The 21,440-nt window shown below is 42.3% G+C and overlaps 2 protein-coding genes and 1 long non-coding RNA gene across 3 annotated transcripts in view; 2 read left to right on the top strand and 1 right to left on the bottom strand.

The window, feature by feature from the left end:
• The window catches only part of pnpla3 (patatin-like phospholipase domain containing 3), a 26,596-nt gene extending 8,569 nt beyond the window's left edge, over positions 1-18,027 (top strand). The window contains exons 4-9 of the mRNA XM_067999782.1: positions 3,647-3,856; positions 5,526-5,586; positions 7,103-7,366; positions 7,577-7,709; positions 14,253-14,375; positions 16,366-18,027. Coding sequence (XP_067855883.1) covers positions 3,647-3,856; positions 5,526-5,586; positions 7,103-7,366; positions 7,577-7,709; positions 14,253-14,375; positions 16,366-16,567 — 993 coding nt within the window. The 3' untranslated portion in view covers positions 16,568-18,027. The remainder of the gene's footprint in view (positions 1-3,646; positions 3,857-5,525; positions 5,587-7,102; positions 7,367-7,576; positions 7,710-14,252; positions 14,376-16,365) is intronic.
• LOC137334803 (uncharacterized) lies at positions 4,881-21,440 on the bottom strand. The gene is made up of 3 exons (XR_010966249.1): positions 21,258-21,440; positions 19,853-19,929; positions 4,881-5,064 (listed from the first exon to the last, which is right to left on the bottom strand). It is a non-coding gene; the product is annotated as an uncharacterized lncRNA (long non-coding RNA).
• Positions 21,000-21,440, top strand: part of samm50 (SAMM50 sorting and assembly machinery component) — a 31,980-nt gene continuing 31,539 nt past the window's right edge. Inside the window, exon 1 of the mRNA XM_067999783.1 lies at positions 21,000-21,198. Coding sequence (XP_067855884.1) covers positions 21,178-21,198 — 21 coding nt within the window. The 5' untranslated portion in view covers positions 21,000-21,177. The remainder of the gene's footprint in view (positions 21,199-21,440) is intronic.

The following is a 21,440-nucleotide window of genomic DNA, read 5'->3' as shown; positions in this document are numbered from 1 at the left end:
CATGTACCTCATCAACATCTTGGAGGACACCATTGACCAGAAACTGAGCTGGAGCAGTAATATCAACACTGCAGAAACAAGAACAAAGCAGAGGCTGGGAACTCTGCGATAAGTAGCTCATTTTATGATCTCTCAAAGTCTTTCCACTATCTACAAGTCTCGAGTCTGGGGTGTGATGGAATGCTCACTGCTCACCGCTCACCTGGATGAGTGCAGCCACAGCAACTTGAAGCTTGATACCATTCAGGAGAGAATAGTTTTCTTGATTGGTGCCCCTTCCACTAGATTCAATATCCACCACCGCTGCCCTGCGGTTGCAGTATTTACGATGTACAGATGCATTGCAGTAATTCGCCAAGGTTATTTCAGCAGCATCTCCCTTCTCTGTGATTTTTACCTCCGAGAAGGATGAACAACACTATCATAGGAGTCGCCCCAAGTCTCTCACCATCCTGACTGGGAACTCTGCAATTCTTGACCTAGCATCATTCTGAGAGCACCATCAACACGAGGACAGCAATGATTCAGGGAGAAGGCCCACAATCTTCTTGGGGCAACTCATTGGATGCTCAGGGATCTAGATAGATTGAGAAGTTGGGCTTAAAAATGCTGAATGAAATTGTGTTGAGAAGTGCAAAGTGATGAAACCAGAGGAGAAGAATTAACATTGAAACTACAAACTAAATGGGGTTAGTTTATAAGATATGGCACCGGAAGAGTGCATGGGGGTATTGATACTAACTGTGCAGTGTGTAGCAGTGGTAAATAGAATTTTGGGTTACTTAGTGCATGAAATAGAACACAAATCATAGGATGTGATAGTGAGCGTATACAGGCCATTGGTTCATACCTATTGTGTGCAATCACCAGATTTACAAGAAGGAGATAATTGCACTGGAAAAGATGCAGTAGAGGGTACTGGTCTGATAGCAGACACCTGAGCTACAAGGAGGGAGTAAAGAAGCTGAGTTTTTCAGTAGAGAAGAGAAGATTGAGAAGGGATCTTATTGACTCATTCAACATCCTCATTGGCATCAACCAGTTGGACCTGTAGAAACTGTTTACCATGGTTCTGAGAACAAGAAGGGGACATGGGATGAAACTGAGAAGGGGGAAAGTGAATTGACAGATCAGGTATAATGAATTCACAGAGGATGTTGAATGTTTGGAATGGACTGCTCAGGGAAGTGATCGAGCCTGATAACACCAGCAACTTTAAGATTCCCTGGGTATGTGGTGAGCAAATCATGGAGGGATATAAGTAGTGAAATTTGCATCATGTTTTTGAATTCTAAGGCTGACTAAATGACCAAAATGTCTTTCTCCAGCTCTGAACATTCCTATGCTCCTCTGTGTAAGGGTAAAGGAACACCTAACTCCAGAGCAGCAATAAGAATTCTTGGGCCCTTGGGTCCAAGGACATTTTGGGGCCCCTCTACCCGCACCCACCTTGACCACACCCCACCCCCCTCTCCCCTCTCCATTAAAACACAAATGTGCAGAAAAATTCATGAAGGAATTGGCCCACAGAATGTTTACATTAATAATCAATCAAATCATTTCAAAATATACTACACTTAAGGTGTCACCCTTGGCTCAGTGGTATCACTCTGGCCTTTGAGTCAGAAGGTCATTGGTTCAAGTCCCACTCCAGAGACTTGAGCACATAATCCAGGCTGAAACTTTAGTGCAGTACTCAGGGAATGCATCACTGTTGTTGCCGTCTTTCGGATGATACGTTAAACCAAGGCCCCTTCTGCCCCCTCAGGTGGACATAAGATCCCATGACACTATTCAAAGAAGAACAGGGGAGTTCTCCGTAGTGTCCTGGCCAATAAATTACAATAACAGGTTATCTGGTTGTTATCATTGCTGATCGTGCACAAATTGACTGCCATGTTTCCTACTTTACAACAGTGACGACACTTCAAAAAGTAACCTTTTTGAAATAAGACCGAAACTGCATGCAGTACTCCAGATGTGGTCTCACCAGGACCAAATACTGTTTTAATGAGACATCTCTATTTTATATGTTATTACCCAAGCTTTGCATTCCTACATTCTGTTTGTTGCCAGAGAATATTGTGCTGATGGTTTTAATGACCCGTCCACTAAAACCCTAAGATTTCTCTCCTGCTCCGATATCTCAAGTACATTCCCATTTAGCACACAATCCACGTCAACCTTTTCTCTGACAAATGTCATAACATTTCCATGGATTACATAATGGGGAAAACACTGACCAAGCCCAGTTAGGAAAGCAATCCCAGGGTTAAATTAGATGAGCCCCTGAAAACATCAAACTAATGGTCTAGCTATAGTTTAAAAAGTAAATGGAGTGTTGGGTTGCATAAAAATGGGAATGCAGAGCAAGCGATAGGAAGCAATTCTACTATTCCATAGAGCATTAGTCAGGCCCCAACTGGAATATTGCATGTATTTTAACTTCTACTAGAACAGCATCCCTCTCTCTTTCCCCCCCCCCCCCCACTACTTTATCTGCTTAATTACCAGATCAATCTAGGTTGCTTGTTTTCCCATAAACAGCCTTTCTCCATTTTGATATTTAGTATGAAAGCATAGCTTTCAACTTCACTCGTTAGTTTCAAAGGGTGACTTACCCTGCATATATAGAGTCATATAAAAATACAATACAGAAATATTCTGTATTTAATGTAGGGAACACTCCCATTCGCTGTTAGAAATTAATTTTGCCCAGTCTCAGGCATTGCAGTGTTAACTTCATATTATTCCCCTCCCCCTCCCCCATAACCTCTGAGAAACAGAAGTCTTGTTTATCAGAACGTTTTGAAACTCTAGCCTGGTGCTCACACTGGTGACTTTACTTGAGCAGTTCAGCGCAGTAAGTAATGTGAAAGTGCTTTACTTGAACAATTGTTACTGGTGCCTCTTTGCATTTTGAAGAGAGTTTCAACTTTTTATTTTTCCCATGTCAATGTTCTTGTTTCAAAGAAGTTACAAAAATATTATTCAGTTTCTAAGTGGATATTTTGATTTGATAAATTGTTGGCAATCTCAGCAATGGTGATTCTTACCAAAAACAACACAGGATTAAGATGTATGGTCCCTTTTTAAAAGGTGAGTGCCAACGATCTTATTGGGTGGACTAGCCTGGAGTTACTGTGCTTGCTGTATACAGGACGAGTTAACATGCAAGTTTGAAATCCAAAGAACTGCTGAATCATCCTGGGTTTATAATTATCTTTGCTGTTAATTTGGCTCCTTCACATGGGGCACAGTCATTCCTTTATGCAAGGCTCCAATATTCGCACTCAGTGTTTTAAGCAATTTATTTTAACTTTTTTGCCTTCCCCCGTTTTTTAAAAGTTAGCAATTTTTTTATGAAGAATATGATACAAACCAGAATGCTGGTGTTAACCCAGAGAAAAAGGAAACCAGGATTGCCATTTTACCTTTTTAAAAAAAAAAGTACCATTATTGGCTATAGAGTAATTGTACCTATTTTACGATTGTGGTTTAGGAAGAAATTTTGGATTTCAAAGACTAATCTTTTACAGATCTGTAAACTAAAATTCTGAGTTAGACCAGCTCCACTTCAAAGCTCTGATCTGAAAGCCATAGCCTTGTGTTTAAAATTGACCCTTTATTATCTTTTGTTTTATAGCGTTATGTGGATGGAGGGCTCAGCAATAACTTGCCTCAGTATGAATTGAAGAATACAATTACTGTGTCTCCATTCTCTGGAGAAAGTGATATCTGTCCTCGAGACAGCTCCACTAACTTCCACGAATTGCGTGTCACCAACACCAGCATCCAGTTGAGCCTGGGAAACCTGTACCGACTGACTCGAGCCCTTTTCCCTCCAGAACCAAAGGTAGATGGAACCTTTAGCTCATATCTGCAGCTAGGATTGGAATGTTACAATATTTCAGATTATTAGAATATTTAGATAGTATATGAAATTTAAAAATATTTGCTACTATTTGTTAGTGGAATTTTATTTGGACGTGAGTACTCACTCTCACACCTGTGTTTAAACAAGCCCCTCTCCCCCACCCCGAGGAAAAAAATGGACTCTGGTTTTTCTAGATTTTCCCACTCGCTTGCTAATCCTTCAGATTAATCATTATGTATTACTTAAGCTTTATCATCGTATTCAAACGTTGCTCTGATTAATCTTTCTTGGGGTGCGCACTTCTTGTCCACAAATCTTTCTTTCTATTGTCATGATTTTGGTGGGGGGCGGGGTGGTGGGGAGTGTGGCAGCAAGATCGTGGTAGGAGAGGCCTAAGCTTTTCTTACTGGGCCCAGAGAAAGTGTTTTTTAAAAACATTTAAACTGACTTTTTAGGTCTCTGCCAGCCCTGATCCTCTTCACCGCTGGGTTGTCCTGGTGGGAAACTCACTGCCGCTTCCTACTGATGGTAAAATTAAAAATTGCTAAAGCAAAATACTGTGGATGCTGGAAATCTGCAATAAAAGCAGAAAATGTTGGCGATAAATCAGCAAGTTAGATAGCATCTGTGGAGAGATAGAGTTAATGTTTCAGGTCGATGATCTTCCATACAAATTGCAGTTGGGTCCAACATGCTTGTGTTTAAAGGACCCCGCTGGTTTTTTGCAGGTGTCCTTGCTGCCTGCTCAGGAGAGCAGATGCAAATTGGAACCTGTCAGCTCCTGACGGGTAAGTAACTTGGGCGATTTTTTTTTTTAAACTGCCCACCTACCTGGTTTCCACCAGGAGGGGGGTAGGGTTAAAATCGCTCCCAATATTTCCTGCTCAATGTATTTTCAGGCTCTGGTCATTAGATGCCTCCATGGAGTTAGTTTCTGAAGTCTCTCCCCAAATATAAATAAAACTTATTCATCAACTAACCAGGGCAATGCCACAGCCAAATTACTAGTTTATTTTTAAATGTCTTGATTTGACATTGAAACAAAATAAAATTCAATTCTGAAAACAGTTGCTTGCTTCTTGCATCCTTTCATATACCTGAATCTCAGTTTTTGTGTGGGTCCATTACACTAATTTCTTAAGTTCCATGAAACAGAAAGTGCCGAAAGTATATGGGTCCATCAGCATCTGTAAAGGGAAAAGACAAGGTAACGTTTCAGGTTTAGATCTTTCATCGGGATGCCCAAAATATTAATCTATTTCTTATCTTTACAGATGCTGGTGCACTAGCTGTGTACTTCCAGCATTTTCTGCTTATTTCAAATTTGAAAGTTTTTCTTGCATTCCATGGAAGCTTTCTATCCTAAAATGTATTTTAGTTTGACTGAATAACCAAAAACACAAGGTCTTCAAGCTTGCGTAAGTGCTCTGTTAGAATGTATAGTGGGTAGTTAAATAAGTCAGTAGCTGACTGGTTCTTGTGTACGGTGTTTAGATTCCTACTGTTATTGTGGTCTCTTGATGAGATGCATGGCACCCATTGGCTTTCTCAGAATTGAGTAGAACGTTTGTACAAATTTGGAGATCTGTTGCTTTTCCTGTGCAGCTTGTGTTATTTTTTTTAAAAACTTGATGGAACCTATTTTCAGGTGCTTGGTGAAATGTGCCATCAAGGTTATGGAGATGCACTTCGATTCCTCAAAGGAAATAGTAAGTCTTGAATTTCTCTTCACAGGATTTGGTCTCTATGAAAGTAATAGTGCTCATTTGTTAGGGTCACTTCTACATCTATATCCCCATTCAAAAATCCATAGGACTGGGGTTTGGGTTTTTCACTGTCATAACTTTCCTATAATCATCATGAATCATAATTTTCAAAAAAGGTGTAAAATTAGTATTCATTGCAACAACAACTTTTTAAAAAGTGAACATGATGCTTTTCTGGATGTATTCATAACAGTTTTGCTATGCACTAGTCCTATAATTATAGTGTAAATGCAGCCTAAATCCTGACTTGAAGCCTGATCTGACACCAGAGCGAAGCGGAGGAGATTCCCTGGAGGAGGGAATCTCGCTCTGGTTCGCTCCAGAATTAATTAAGGTCTTAACTTATGCAATACAATATTGGAAAATGTGAGGTTATGCACTTTGGTAGGAAAAATCAGAGATCAAGTTATATCTTAATGGCGAGAAACTGGAAAGTACTGCAGTACAAAGGGATCTGGGGGTCCTAGTGCAAGAAAATCAAAAAGTTAGTATGCAGGTGCAGCAGGTGATCAAGAAGGCCAACGGAATGTTGGCTTTTATTGCTAGGGGGATAGAATATAAAAACAGGGAGGTATTGCTGCAGTTATATAAGGTATTGGTGAGACCGCTCCTGGAATACTGCATACAGTTTTGCTGTCCATACTTAAGAAAAGACATACTTGCTCTCGAGGCAGTACAAAGAAGGTTCACTCGGCTAATCCTGGGGATGAGGGGGTGAACATACGAGGAGAGGTTGAGTAGATTGGGACTCTACTCATTGGAGTTCAGAAGAATGAGAGGCGATCTTATTGAAACATATAAGATTGTGAAGGGTCTTGATCGGGTGGATGCGGTAAGGATGTTCCCAAGGATGGGTGAAACTAGAACGAGGGGGCATAATCTTAGAACAAGGGGCTGCTCTTTCAAAACTGAGATGAGGAGAAACTTCTTCACTCAGAGGGTAGTAGGTCTGTGGAATTTGCTGCCCCAGGAAGCTGTGGAAGCTACATCATTAAATAAATTTAAAACAGAAATAGACAGTTTCCTAGAAGTAAAGGGAATTAGGGGTTACGGGGAGCGGGCAGGGAATTGGACATGAAGCTGAGTTCAGATCGGTCAAGGCCCTGTGGGTGGCGGAGCGGGCCTAGGGGCTGAGTGGCCAGGTCCTGCTCCTACTTCTTGTGCTCTTTAGATTTGAGGTTAGGATCATATCGGCCATGATCTTATTGAATGGTGGAGCAGGCTCGAGGGGCCGATTGGCCTACTCCTGCTCCTATTTCTTATGTTCTTATAACTCTGGATTTACATTACACAAGTTTAGTGTCTTTGCACTAGTGCTGAATTTTTAGTATGTCTTGCAACCCTCAAAATATTGACTTCTATCGTCTTTGATCTCTACAGTGTAGTTGAAGCTGAAATGTTAGCCTTGTTAAAATATTCTCTCGTATGTCAATCCACCCTGTTTCTGTTTGCTTCTCAGATCTGCTTAAAATGCCGGTCCTTCTAAATGACTTGATCTCTATCAAATCAGTGAAGGCAGTAGACATGTGCTACTCCGAGAATCAGGACAACCATAATAACACAACATACTTCATGGAAGAGGAGGAGGCAACGATGGCTACTGCTATGGACCGAGCTCCAACAGTAAAATCAGAATCAAACAAGAAGCAACCGAGGAAAAAGCACTGGTCATCAGCACTAGATGAAAGAATAATCGAGCATCTACCTCCAAGACTTTGTAACGGTATTGTGAAAAGAGGAGAGCTGGGTATAAATGTACAAATTCAAATAACTGATCCAATTGTAAACCATCTGTGCGATCTGGGAATTGATGAAATGTGATCTGTTAACTGACATTTTCTGGCGTGCAGTTGCATAGAAGCCCAGTGTATATCTGCAATTGACCTAAAGAGTTCAATTCTGACGTTTTCCTCTTTTTTTTTTCCCTCCGTAGCATTGTATGAAGCGTGCAAAGAGAAAAGTGGCCTCTATGCGCAGCTTAGCAACCTCTTCCTGGTTAGACTTGCATCCTATGTGATGTTACCCTACACACTACCGCTGGAGTCTGCTTATTCTTTTGGCCGCAGGTATGTGTTTTGAGCACCTTGATTCTACTGGCTTTAGAGAGCGAGACGTCTTTATTTTATGGAATTGTTTGACCGCAGCAGGAACTTTTTTTTGTTGTACACCTGATGTACTTGAACCATTAGAGCAGTGTATCCCAAACTATTTTTGTTTCCTGCTCCACAGTAGTGAAAACGAGCACTCTCGCGCCCCCCCCCACTGTAAACATTAACATTAGATATTTGTTGATAACGTACAAAACATAAAACAAAGTTCAATAAATTACAGTATAAAAATAAAACAGACTGTTTTCCTAATGGTACTGGCTCCGACCCTACAGGTCTTTACCGTAAAGGAGTGTTTCCCAAACTGTGGGGTGCTCCCCAGCATGAAGAGGTCAGAAAAATAAAATGTTTATCGAAAAAACAATGTTGAGGTGTGTCCCAAAGTGAACGTTTTTGCCATGCTCCCTACACGTGTAGCGGTTTGGGACACTGCCTTAGATTGCAATAATCCATTCATGGGAAGTCCCACAAAATGGCAATGATGTTGTTCTGGCAAATGACCAATAGGCTGTGTATGTGGGAGGCACTCTCCCTCAGGAACCCAGTTTGGGAATCCCTGCATTAGAGAGAACCTGTGTTTCTTTATTTGTTGTAATGTCCAATTGGTAACTTAATTTCTGTCTGTGGAACTCTCCCAATGTCTGGATAGGTTCTGCAGAGGCCAGTGAGCAAGAAAACACATGATAACACATCACTGATCTATGCAGGTTGATTATGTATTCAGCCCTCCCTATTTTCCACACCCCCACTCCTCACACAGCCAAAAATGATGCATGTTCCAACCTAGAAAACTAGCAAAAGTTGGCCAACAACTTAAAAAAATAAAGCTCCGCACCAAAAAAGTTAACCGCTCAAAAACAGCTCTGATTGTAGACCTATGACGTGAAGTTAATGAGATGGACTGAGAGTACAGTGGGACAAGGGCTGGAATAACCTATGCTGCTGATCCACCCAACATTACATCACTTTTATTGCACTGCGCAAAAGCAGTTAACAGCAATAGTGATACTGAAATTATTTAAGGGTGATGAGAGTGCTGAAGATATGAGAATTATTTTCAATGGGGTCCTGTCCCTCCACAGCATTTTAATTTTTGAGACCTGGTTTGGTACATTTATTGACATTTTAGAGCTGAGTGTATCGCAATATATACTTTTAATTAAGTTAAAATGCATGATTACGCCAACCCATTTCCTATTTTATTTCCAAACCATGGCAATTCCACAAGGTGGCAGGAATTTTCCCATAAATTAAATAAAAAATCTACAATCACTGTTGAAGAAAATAAAGATTCACATGAGACGACAATCAGACATGCCCCACAATGTTACTGTTTTTTTTAAGGTAAATTTTAAAAGTTTTTTAGAAGCTGCATCTTAGCAGTTTATTTGTTACAAATATAATTTCTTTGGGGACAAGCACTAAATAAACATATCCACGAATGAGATCTCAGAAACTAACTGAACTCAATTGAAATGTTCTGTCTCAAGTTTGTGCAACAAACAAGGTGAGAAAGTAACGGTTGGTTGGTTGGAGGGCAATTCGGTTCTGACCGGCTCCAATCTGATTGGCTAATACTGAGGAATACCACTGGGAGAAAGCTGATTTCTCCCGGAAAAGTTGATGGGTGGCATGTATAATGATGGCAGTCTCTCTTAGCTACAGCATTTACATTTGACGTGTTTAAAGCCCAGTATTTAAAGGGCCACTCCAACAATGCATTTTGAAGGAGAAAGGAGGAAAAATGAGTATGGAACATCCTAGAGCAAAGCCTGCATCCAGGTTCTCAGACGCCGCCCTGGAGACACTACTGGGCGCTGTCAGAAACAGGAGGGAGGTTCTATACCCACCAGACAGGAGGAAGAAACCTGGTCATGTCACCAAGAAGGCGTGGCTGGTGGTGCCAGGCCAGGTAAGCAGCAGAAGCACGGTGCCCTGGTCATGGCTGCAATGCAGGAAGCGACTAAATGACCTAACCAGGTCAGGAAAAGTGAGTACAGTTACTGATTCTCCTGCATTCTGTGGTGAACGTTCCCAACCATCCCCTCCTCCCCAACATTGCCCTGCGAAGCCTACTCCATCACATCACTCCTCACACCCACTTAAGGCTCAGTGTCAAGTTGCCATCACTTTCTGTGCACTTCTTCACCCCCACCCCCCCAATTTGTGCACCCATATCTCACCCATCCCAATCCTGATGCAATGTGATCAGTCTGTCTGATAGTCATCCACTGATGCGTCTGCTTCATTGCCAGCCTGACCCAAAGCAATGCATCCATTGGGTGACCATGTCACCCTCACTCACTCGCACGGCTGTACTTTCTCCCCTTGTAGGAGAAGATAGCATAAAATGCAAGGGAGAGGGCGAGGACTGGAGGGGGGCCTCCACAAATCATGGTAGTCACAGAGGCGAAGGAGGAGGCCTTGGAGATAAGCCGAATGGTGGAGTGCCTGGCCACTGGGGATGCCGAGAGTGGCACCCTGCAAACGTCTGGTGACAGATCTTTAACATCCCTCACACACAATGTAGATTGATGTTACCAATGATAGACCTGTTGCACACCTCTGTATGCTCATTGTAGATGATTCTGAGATTATTCTTAATATTGCTGTATGTTCTCTTCCAGGGGCGTCACGGACTGAAGCTAAGGGCGAGGGTGATTCCTCAGAGGAGGTTTCGCCTCTGAGGGCGCACCATCCCGTCTCAGTGAGCCATCCGCCAGAGCAGATACTCGCACATTGGTGGGTCCTATTAGAGAGGTAGTTGGGTTGTCACCTGGTGAGTCACCACACACAAGTGAGCACGAGCAGACACTGGTGGCAGGGGCAGTGGTGGAGAGTCCACGTTGGTGGGCGCACCCCTCTCCAAAGCTCTCCTCAGCTTGGCACAGGTGCTGAACCCCGGGGGCCATCCTTGAAAATGGAATGATGTAGGTACAGAAGCACCTTTGCAATGTACTGGAAGACTTGCCACATTCAGTCTCCACATTGACGCAGAGGCTGGAGGAGTCCAACTCCAGCGTTAATGGACTGGTGACGCAGGTAAGTGCGGGAATGTCTGCAATGGAGGGAATGGCAGCCTCCATTGAGCTTCAAGCACGACTCACAAATGAGTCCATTCAGGCCCTGACAATGGTCATGCAGACTCTGGGTGCCAACATGTCTGCCTTCTTAAACAGGCAGACAGATGTTTTAAAGCCAAGGCTAAAGTATGTCTCAGATCTGCTTCAAGCTGTTGTCCAGCAGATTGGCAGGAGTGATGTGGGACTGGCTCAGGAGAGGGATGATGGCGAAAGGAGACATGGAAGTGGGGATGCCACTCAAAGCGCTCCCATGTCTCATGCGTTGCCCCCCCCCCCCCCCCCCCACCCCCAACCGATACCCACAGTGCTGCCTTCTCTCCAGATGGCCGAGTCAGCGCCTGCACAGGTGCAGGTGGAGCAGTCTTTGGAAGACTCCCCCACGGGCTCTGAAACCCAAAGGTCGTAGGCCGCAAGCATCTAAGCAGTTTGGGCATGAATCTGAGCAACCGGCCACCACTTCTGCTGCAACCATAGGGGATGCACCACGTAGAAGCGCCAGGAAGAGGAAGTCGAAGGTTTTGTAATCACCAAAGGAGGCTGACAGACTGGTCATATTTTTCATTTATATTTGTTTTTTGTTAAATTCGCATTAATGTTATGATTCTCACCACTACTGCCACGTCTTGCCCACTCTTGAGACCCTTTTATGAAAGCGCCCTTTCATGTGCTTAATCATGATCAGCGAGACTTGATGCCACCCATTGGGTGCATTTATAATGGGTGTATATGTAGTTGTCCTGTAGATGCCCGTCGTCGTCCTCCTCATCTCTCCTTCCTCATTTCTTCCTCCTTCTGTTTGGAGCAACCTTGGGTGGGGGGGGGGATGTGGGTGTCGCTGGCGAGGCCAGCATTTATTGCCCAGCCCTAATTGCCCTTGAGAAGATGGTGATGAGCCGCTTTCTTGAACCGCTGCAGTCCGTTTGGTGAAGGTTCTCCCACAGTGCTGTTAGGTAGGGAGTTCCAGGATTTTGACCTAGCGACGATGAAGGACTATAGTCACTTAGATTCTCATCGGGAGATCTGCAATCAAATATGAGTGACTCCTTGGCATGGTGAGCCGCCAGGTGAGATGCTGCACTGCCGATGGTTCGGCCATCGTCGTCCGCCCTCCTCCCTCCTCCCTCTCCTCATCTACCAGTAACCGTCTCTGTTGAGTGATGTTGTGCAGAATGCAACACACGACTATTATTCTACACTCCCTCTTGGTGAGTACTGAAGGGCTCCACCATATCGATCCAGGCATCTGAAGCGCATCTTCAGCATTCCAATGGCTTGTTCAATGTCAGTCCCATCTGACCTTGCTGGTGGGGTTTCTCCGAGGTGTCATGAGCCATGTCTGCAGTGGGTATCCCTTGTCTCCAAGGAGCCAGCCCCTAACTCTGTTTTGTGTGTGGAAGAGGGCCGGGGTGTTGGATTCATGCGTCATGACAACTGCCAGGGAATTTGGCGCACACCTGCAGAAACCTCCTCCGGAGGTCGCACACTAGCTGTGCATTGATGGAGTGATATCCCTTTCAGTTGATGAACATTCTTGGTTCATGTGGAGGTGCTTGGATTGCTACGTGTGTGTAGTTAATTGTGCCCTTTACCCGTGGCAAGCCAGCCAGAGAGATGAAACCCACTGCCCTCAGTCTGGCTGATGCTGTCGCGGGGGAAGTTCACATAGCCTGATGACCTGGCAAACAAGCCATCCTTCATTTGTCATATACATTTGTGTAGACAAATGAGACACCCTGGAGGGTGTCACATGTGGTACCCTGGAAGGATCCGGAGGCAAAGAAATTGAGGGCATTGCATGCCCACCAAGCCCATCCGGGAGCAGCTCTGCATGAAGGAGCCTGCAGATGTCTGCGACCAGTTGGCAACTCAATCTAAGCCTTTGCAGGCACTGGTCCTCAGAGGTCCAGGAAGCTCAACCTCTGCATGTAGATCCTCTCACAAGGGTAGTTCCTGCTGCGACCTTGGCCGCTCCGTTGGTCCTGTCTCTGCTCTTCTGCAGGTCCTTATGGCGCACCTCTGTCTTGTGGAGCTGCAATTCCCAGAACTGCACGCTATGGCTACTGCTATGCCTCCTCCTCAGATGTACTGCTGAATACATCTATTGCCCCCCCCCCCCATCCTGATGGCGTCAGTTTGAGGGGGTCCAAAATGTTGGTAAATATGTGTGAACAAAGAAATCTTTGTGTTTAGACTAAAAACTCTCAGCCAAATGTTTGTCTGAGAGAACTGATTGCCCTGCTGCAAAAACTCACCTTTTATTCACGTGTCAATCACTGGTTTAAATGTCCAAATGGCTGCCGGCTGCAACTCTCCTCCGTTTCCATAACATGTTTCAGAGGCCACAGGAGACACGTTCATGTAGAGTTAAAATTGTTTGTCTGCCTCAATCCACAAAAATTTAATTCCGTTAATTACTTCAACGATCTTAATTGCCCCTTTAAATGTCATTAAAGCTGGCGGACTTTTGGGTTTCTGAAGCACGCACCCAGATACATCTGGGTGAAACACGTTATTCAGCAGGTTGGAGCTGGGATTCGTTCCCGCTCCAAACTTTTATAATTTTTACTGTCCCCCACCCCCAACCCACCAGTTCTTCCGGGTTAAAATTTAGGCCATTGTCCCTGAGTTAAGGAGGACAAAAATCTGCCACAGTTTCCACTTCAGATTGCCATCCATTGACTGCTGGTAGAAAGTGTAAATATGAAGGCAAGATCAGGCTTGGCTGCTACTGCAGTTGCCAAGTAGCCTGCTGAGACTTGATATTTTGACTCTCGTGTGGAGAATGGCCACTTCCACTAGGTACTGGAGGGCTGTGGGTGTCTGTGGAGCTGTGCCCCAGCAAAAGGAGAAGAAGGCAATTTTTTTTTTGAAGTTGCTGATATCCCACTTATTTACAGGATTACCTCCCATGCCAAGAGAGCCGTTTGAGGCAACTTTGCAAAGTGTACATAGTGACAGTGCTGTCTGAGGCTCTGACTTCTCTTCAGATGGGTTCCCATGTGCCAACGACACCACACAAATTATAGCTGCAATGGCATGTAGGTCACGATTGCTCTTGACACATATGGGCTAACCCATGAAGGCCTGGATGTGGTTTCCCCGTTTCAGATCTCCCCTGGACATCAGAAAGGTCCACGGTCAGACTGGCAAAGGGACTTGGCAATAACTGTGCAGGGTTGCCACGTGTGCTTGAATTGCTCATCTGTGATTCCAGAATAAATCACATGTAGAGTTTACCCAGGTGCAGATATCTATTGTTGTGGATCTACCCCACAGAATAAAGTGCCATTTATAGTGGCAGCTGAAAGTTGGTTTTAGACAAATGCTGGATTGATTGCAATCGGCAATTGAAAATGTCAACTGCAATAACTTAGCTGCTGTGGTTTCCCTTTGACTAATGATCTTTGAAAACATGCAGGTTAGTGGAGTGGCTTCCTGATGTCCCGGAGGATGTTTGCTGGATGCGAGAACAACTATGCATTATTGGTGGTGTCATTTATCATCGAGCAACAAAACGGTTCGGACTGCAGCCACATTCCAGGTTTGCATGTTTTTAAAACATTTCTTAAACTTTGCCTCGGAAATTCTTATTTCCAACTTGTGTCCTGCCATCTTCAAAGATTGGTGTATGTGAACCCCAAGGCATTTCCAGGCTGCTGGAGACCTTTTTAAATAGTGTACACTTAACTGGAGCCAAGCAATATTTTTCCTTTACATAAAATAGGGACAAATGGACAATGTAAGGGATTAAAGACATTAAATATTTTTGGAAATATCAAAAGCTGAAGGCAGTTTAAAGGGAAGGGTGACTTTATAAGTGGCTTTATCATTGGGTTCCTCATCTTGGATTTACTGTTCCAAGTTTTACAGGCCTCTGTTGTAGGGCTGCCATATTTTGCCCAGTCCAAAACCAGGCAGGCAGCAAATATTATATACATTTTTAATATAAATCTTTCAGTTTTGGAAATGGGTATGGTGAACATAACCTGAACTGGATATTCTGGAGGGTATGTTGAGTTTATGGATTTGGAAATTGGCTAGATGCCATTAGTAAACTGAACACAGAACTGCCTAATGTTTAGTATTAAAGGACCATGCACATAAGCACTTCTGTTGTGAGGGTCCATTTCAAAGTGTTACAATGTTTGTTTCCTTTTGAACAAGGCAACACTGTTGCCTTTCTATAATCTACTCCTGATTTGCACCCTGATTATCATTTTTTGATGTAGATGTCTCATTATCTTGATTGAAAAGTTGCATAATACCTGAGGCAGGACAGCCACATCTGGTGATTACTAGATTCTGAACAAATTGATAGATATATAGAAATTACTCACAAAGAAGTGATAGGCAGACTAAGGACATGGATGGATTTCAACACTGATTATTAAAGGAGCTGGCAAAAGAAATTAGTCACATCTTGTCAAATATCTTGAAGAAATCACTAATTGTGCCAATTTATAAAAAAGGACTGAAGAATAACCCAGGGAACTATAGACCTGTGCTCTTAACATTGGTAATTGAGAAAATAATAGATATTATTGTGGAAGAGTGAACAATGAGGCATAAAGAGGGACATTGAAAAAAATGTTGTCATGGATTTATAGATGGTAGATCACCCTTTTCCAATCTACTGGTGTTCTTTGAAGATATAATTGAGATGGAGGACTAAGTAGGTTTAATATAAATAGACTTTAGCAAAGACTTTTTTTATAAAGTACCAAATTAAAAAATTGCATTATAAAGTAGAAAGGAATGGAAAAGGAAACATGATGTTGGTAGAGCAGGTGTGCTGGGTTAATGTAGGACAATAAGCCTTGTCACAGCACAAAGATCTCTGCTGGATAATTAGCTACCAGATGTCGCCCCCCAGTACGTCCAGTAAACTGTGAACTAAAATAGATATTTATAGAGCTGTAATCACTACGACACCACGATTGATGGACTCACTTTTGAGCTGCCTGGCGATGAAAATAATAGAGAGCAGCCTAAATTAATTTTTAATGTATTTGGTTCTCATCTCAGTGTACCATTCCCTAGCTAAAAAGACAATCACATGAATTGTACTCTGACTTCTGCCAATGCTGCTTTTCAGCTGCCAGGTTGGAATGATGCATAAACAGCTGTCATTTCTTCAGGAAGGGTGGATTTACTCCCATGGCCTCTTTCCCTGTGGGAAAACCAGGCTGACTCTATGCCTACCATTATATACCGTACCAGTCTGAAATCATAGCTTCAATAAACAATAATTGGATTGCAACACTCTAATAAGAGTTTTGGAAAATCCCAAAGGTGTGTCCCTGGAAGATGATTTCTTCCATTGGTAGACTGGAGTTGATTTCTCCTGCTTTAATTCTATAATTTATTGAACACTACATTCTTGTGGAGAAAATAACACTAGGAATGCATTTTGTTACATCAAGGCAATAGTATGTTTTGTCATTTTATGGGGTTCAGCTCAATTTATTTAATAGAACCTTAATTGGAAACAAGAACTGAATTTGTTGCTTTATGTTTGCTTTATTTTTCAGTGCTGAGGCTAACGTGCCCCTGAGAAAATGCCTGAGCCTTCCACCTGACTCAAACCAGTTCCATCCATGCCTCACTTCACACATCTCCTCCGTGGAACTTAACTCCTGGCGCTATGAGTTTCCCAGCTCCTCAGATCCAAAGCAGGATCTGGCGACTTCAGACAAGCAGATCCATTTTTTCACCATCTCCAATGATTCCTGAATGGAGACAGGAAGTTCGGAAAGTGGACTCGACAGCCAAACAGGAAAACCTTTTCTAACAGGGTTCAGAGATCGGAATGAAAGCTTTAAAACTTGCTCAAGGACCAATTAGATTAGATATGAATGTGTGCCTTCTTTTGCACAGTGGTAAGACCTTTAGTCAGCCAGAGGAAACCTAATTCATCTGGCCTCAAATTAATAATCTTAGTTGTAAACTTCATCATTACACAGGATTGTTGTCACACACTTAACTGTCTTCAGGAACCTTAACACACGTGCTATGTATTGTGCAGGTCATGACCATGTTTGAATCGAGTTCACAATGGAGTGGAATCAGTATCCACAGCATCAGTGAATTAGTGCCCAACTATTTATGGTTTATCAACTCAGATTGGTATTTATCATTTTAAAAGCTTTTATATTCTGATACCTTCTATAAATTATTTATGTATAGCAGAATTTCTGGCTGTATCATCGATTATAAAGTAGTGGATTTCAAGTTTAATCCAACACACATGCCTTAGTTTTACCTCCACTCCGTGTACATATATTGTCACCCCCATGCGCTCCCCTTATTTGTAAAAAAAACTGTAAGAAGCGAGACTATGATTGCATTAGTTAACTAAAGATCTTGTAGAATGAGCAACACTGGCTTTTATTTCTTTATGAAATTTTATTGCATTGAAATATATTGCTAGGTTCAGGTTAGCTTGACCTTTCTCGTTGTAAGAAATTTATTGCTGTAAATGAATGCTTGTTAAGTGTTTTGCTTGCTGGGCTGCTTGCACATTGACTTTAAATATTTGTAAATACACTCTCCATTGTCTAACTTCCCAATTCAGGAGATAAAACCTTGTACAAATTGTACATACCCCACTAATGCTTAACATCTTTGTCTGATTTAAATTAGTCTTGCAGCACAAGAAATGTTAAATTCAATTAATATTTATTATTGTACTTCATTCCTGTGCCTGAAGTATTGCTGTAACAGTTGAGTAAGACCCTAAATTTGGAATGTTTGATTATCTGCCGTTATCCTGTAGCAGATGACACCTATTGGGGCTTCTGCTGGATGAACTTGTGCTGTTCCAGTTCTGAACAATGTGTGTATATATGTGTTTTTCAAATCAGAATGTAGCTTGTTGGTCATCTCATTGAGATGAATGGAAACCTGAAATTAATGGGGGAAAAAAAATTATCTTATGTGATATTTACACTCTCTGTAATGATGATGAGCCTGTCTGGTGCTATTTTCAGTGTGATCTTTAAAGGTGTATCTCATGACTTGCCTTTTATTTGTATGTACCAGTTGTTGGCAAATACCTCCATAATTCTTCCAAGTCAGTATTTGGATACTGACTTGTATAGTATATCATTCTGTTTATCTCCATCTCCTCTACCTATGTATGTCTAAACAAAATATTGAAAATAAAAACTGATTATACTTTTACACTAATATAAGACATGTGTGTTTGTGTGGCCTATAAAGGAGCATGTAATTATAGAAGGACCTAGTACATTCCATACCTTAAACCAGTTTCCAAAATGAGTGCTAATTATGCTCTTCAAAATTGAGGCACAAATAGTTCCATCTTAAAAAAAAATACACCCAAATCTTCCCCTCCCCAATACTACTGTAACCTCTGATTCAACATGAGTAGTACCTTGAGAGGTCTGTAATAATAAATAATACTGCATCTCCAATAATACTAGTCAATCTCCTGTGCCATTGCACACACTGAGTCGAGACAAGATGTTTCTATAGATGAAGCAAGCGATAATGGTACCAGGGTGCACAGACATAATTCAATCCCTATTTTAAAGTCCTACATATAATGCCATGATATTATTTATCATTAAACAGTGAAACTGAAAATTTGGAAAGCAGAGAAATAGTTGATTGAAGCATAGGAGATGCACAACTGAGGTGCTACTCAGCCACTACTGGTGGGAATATGTAATTCAGCATAAAATTTACATACAGTTTCTATTATAAATGTGGACATGGGAATTTATAATTTGATGCAAAAGTGTAACAAACACATGATAACATGAAGTAATTTTTTTTAGTCAGAAGTAAGACTTTTAATATCACTAGTTGGTCTCCCATGGCATTGCACATGGGGAGGCAAAACCAATTTATAGTCTTCAGATGAAGCCGGGTTGGAGACCAAGCAATAATTGGACAAGGGTACATCTGTAATTCAGTCCCCTTTTCAGTTGCACATTCTGTCATTATTTATTTATTTCCATTCTAAATTCCTTGTGTCCACATATAATGGAAACTGCTCTCCTACTTCAAATTGCAGTCTAGGTGTCATTATCGTGGATTGATTACTGCTTTGTCCACATTTTTTTGGGTTGTGGCACATCTAGTGGATTTAGCTCCCACTGGTAGAAGCCAGAACTGAGCTAATACCAGTTATTGTTTTTTTTCCCCCCCTTTTTCTGGACAATTTCTCCCCGGGGTAAAGTTCAACAAGCAATGGTTGCTCTCTGGTAACTTACTGAAGTGGCCAGTAATTATTGGCTGGCATCACAGGCCAGTGTGATCCTGACCCCATTCAACCTACACACGAGCAAGCTTGTAGCAATGACCACTCTGCATGATTTTCCTACCAATCTCGGGGCACTGAGGCCAATGGTAGCAGCCCTGAGATCAGCAAATTTGGTACAGTCCAGGTTCAAATCTGGGACCTTCCTGGTTAAGAGAAGAATTTTCAAATAATACTATTGGATCTTTTATATTCACATGATCATCTCATCTGAAAGTCAGCACCTTCTTCAGCACACCCTTGGTACTGCACTGATGTATCAGCCTAAATTATGTGCTCAATCTTAGATCGGGGCTTGAACCTATGACCTTCCAACAGGCAGGAGCGCTACAAACTAAGCCAAGCTGACACTATACCTCTTTTATATATTTCAAGTACAAAATACACAAAATTCAATATGCACAGTAGATGTGTGCAGGCTAGTCGGGCATACAGAGAGCACTATGTTGTTACTGTGAGCAACAGAAGGCATTTCAGTGAGAGTTTGATGTGCAAGCATACCATCGTTATTTCAAACAGTATATAATTTGAACAACATGCATAATTCCTTACAAACAGAAACGAGATTGAATGCATAGAGTAAGGCTGGAAGAATTTTCAATGATGTAGTAGGAGCCCATTCTCTTTCTCCCCCCACCCCCTCCCCACACTCAAATTATTACTTTTTCACATTGAGTTACTGTCCAAGGATAATAGTTGCAAGCCAGAGCAGTATATATCATATGATCTACCTCTGATAAGAGCAGGTAGGACTTATGTTGATAGAAACTTCAATCTGAACGGGCAGGTGACTCCATCAGGTACGACACTATAAGAATAAGAATAAGCAATTCTAAAGACCAATGTCACTGAACATCAGACTTGATAAGTAATCCAATAAAATAGCTCGTCAGGACGAATTGAAGAGCAAGGCAGCAGTGATGCTAAACCCACTGATCAGAAGTTATACATCTAGTAATTAAATGAACATTAGGGAGAAAGCAGTCAAGAATAAAGATACTTGATCAGGAGAAGCTGTTTTCAATAAAATGGAATATTGTGTCCCATTCTGGGCATCACACTTTAGGAAGAGGATGCAGAGATTTACAAGAATGATACCATGGATGAGGAACTTCAGTGATGTGGAGAGATTAGAGAAGTTGGGATTGTTCTTCTTGGATCAAGGGAGATTTTGATAGAGTTGTTCAAATTTTCAAGGGGTTTTGAAGGAGTAAATAAGTAGAAACTCTTTTTGCTGGCAGGAGGGATGGTAACCAGAGGACATAGGTTTAAGATAATCGGCAAAAGAAACAAGAGGGGAGATGAGATTTTTTTTTTATGTAGGGAGTTTTGATGATCTGGAATTCACTGTTTGAAGGGGTGGTAGAAGCAGATTCAATAATAACTTTTAAAAAAGGAAGTGGATATATGCTTGAAATGGAAAAAATTGCAGGGCTCTGGGGAAAGAGCTGGAATGTGGGACACTATTGACAGCATCAGCCAATGAGTTGGAGGCCGGACTGGGATTTTACAGCAAAAGAGAGCAAGCGAAGTTTATTTTACCATATGCAGCCAAGATTTTACCATGATGTGGAGATGCCGGTGATGGACTGGGGTGGACAAATGTAAGGAATCTTACACCAGGTTATAGTCCAACAGTTTTATTTGAAAATCACAAGCTTTCGGAGGCTTTCTCCTTCGACAGGTGAGTGACGAAGGAGAAAGCCTCCGAAAGCTTGTGATTTTCAAATAAAACTGTTGGACTATAACCTGGTGTTGTAAGATTCCTAAGATTTCACTATTCCGACCTCGAGTTGCAGGCAATGATTGACAGCTCCGCTGGAGTTGGGATTGGCCGTCCACGCGCAGGTCCCGCTGTCTGCTTTCAGCCAATAAGCGGCGAGGAGCGGGCGGTCACGTGATGTGTCATGGCGGCGTCCTTGGTGTATTATTGGCGTTCTGACCGACGTTAGTGAGAAACGATTAATAATAAAACCAAACCCCGAGACAACGGGCTGTAAATCGACAGCAGACACCCCTCAGGCCGTCGGGAGGTTAGCGAGGAGTCCGGGGAACCATGGGCACAGTACAGGCGCGGGTAAGGAGTGACCTGAGAGCAAAGGCCTACGGACTGCGGTGTGTTTTCTGTCCGCTCACCTCAGTGGTTCTTTCTTAATGTGGCCGGAGTGTAAATAAACTCCGGATTATTATGGCTCGACTCGCACGTATTGAACACACCGAGTTCCCGGTCAGTCAATTGACTCATTTCGAGTGAAAATTTCTCATTAAATTGGAATATTTTTGATACAGATTTTTCAACGGCCAAGAGAGCCAAACAGA

Source organism: Heptranchias perlo, chromosome 18 (genome assembly GCF_035084215.1).
Source record: "Heptranchias perlo isolate sHepPer1 chromosome 18, sHepPer1.hap1, whole genome shotgun sequence".
Classification (NCBI taxonomy): domain Eukaryota; kingdom Metazoa; phylum Chordata; class Chondrichthyes; order Hexanchiformes; family Hexanchidae; genus Heptranchias; species Heptranchias perlo.
This window is presented reverse-complemented; position numbering and strand designations above follow the sequence as displayed.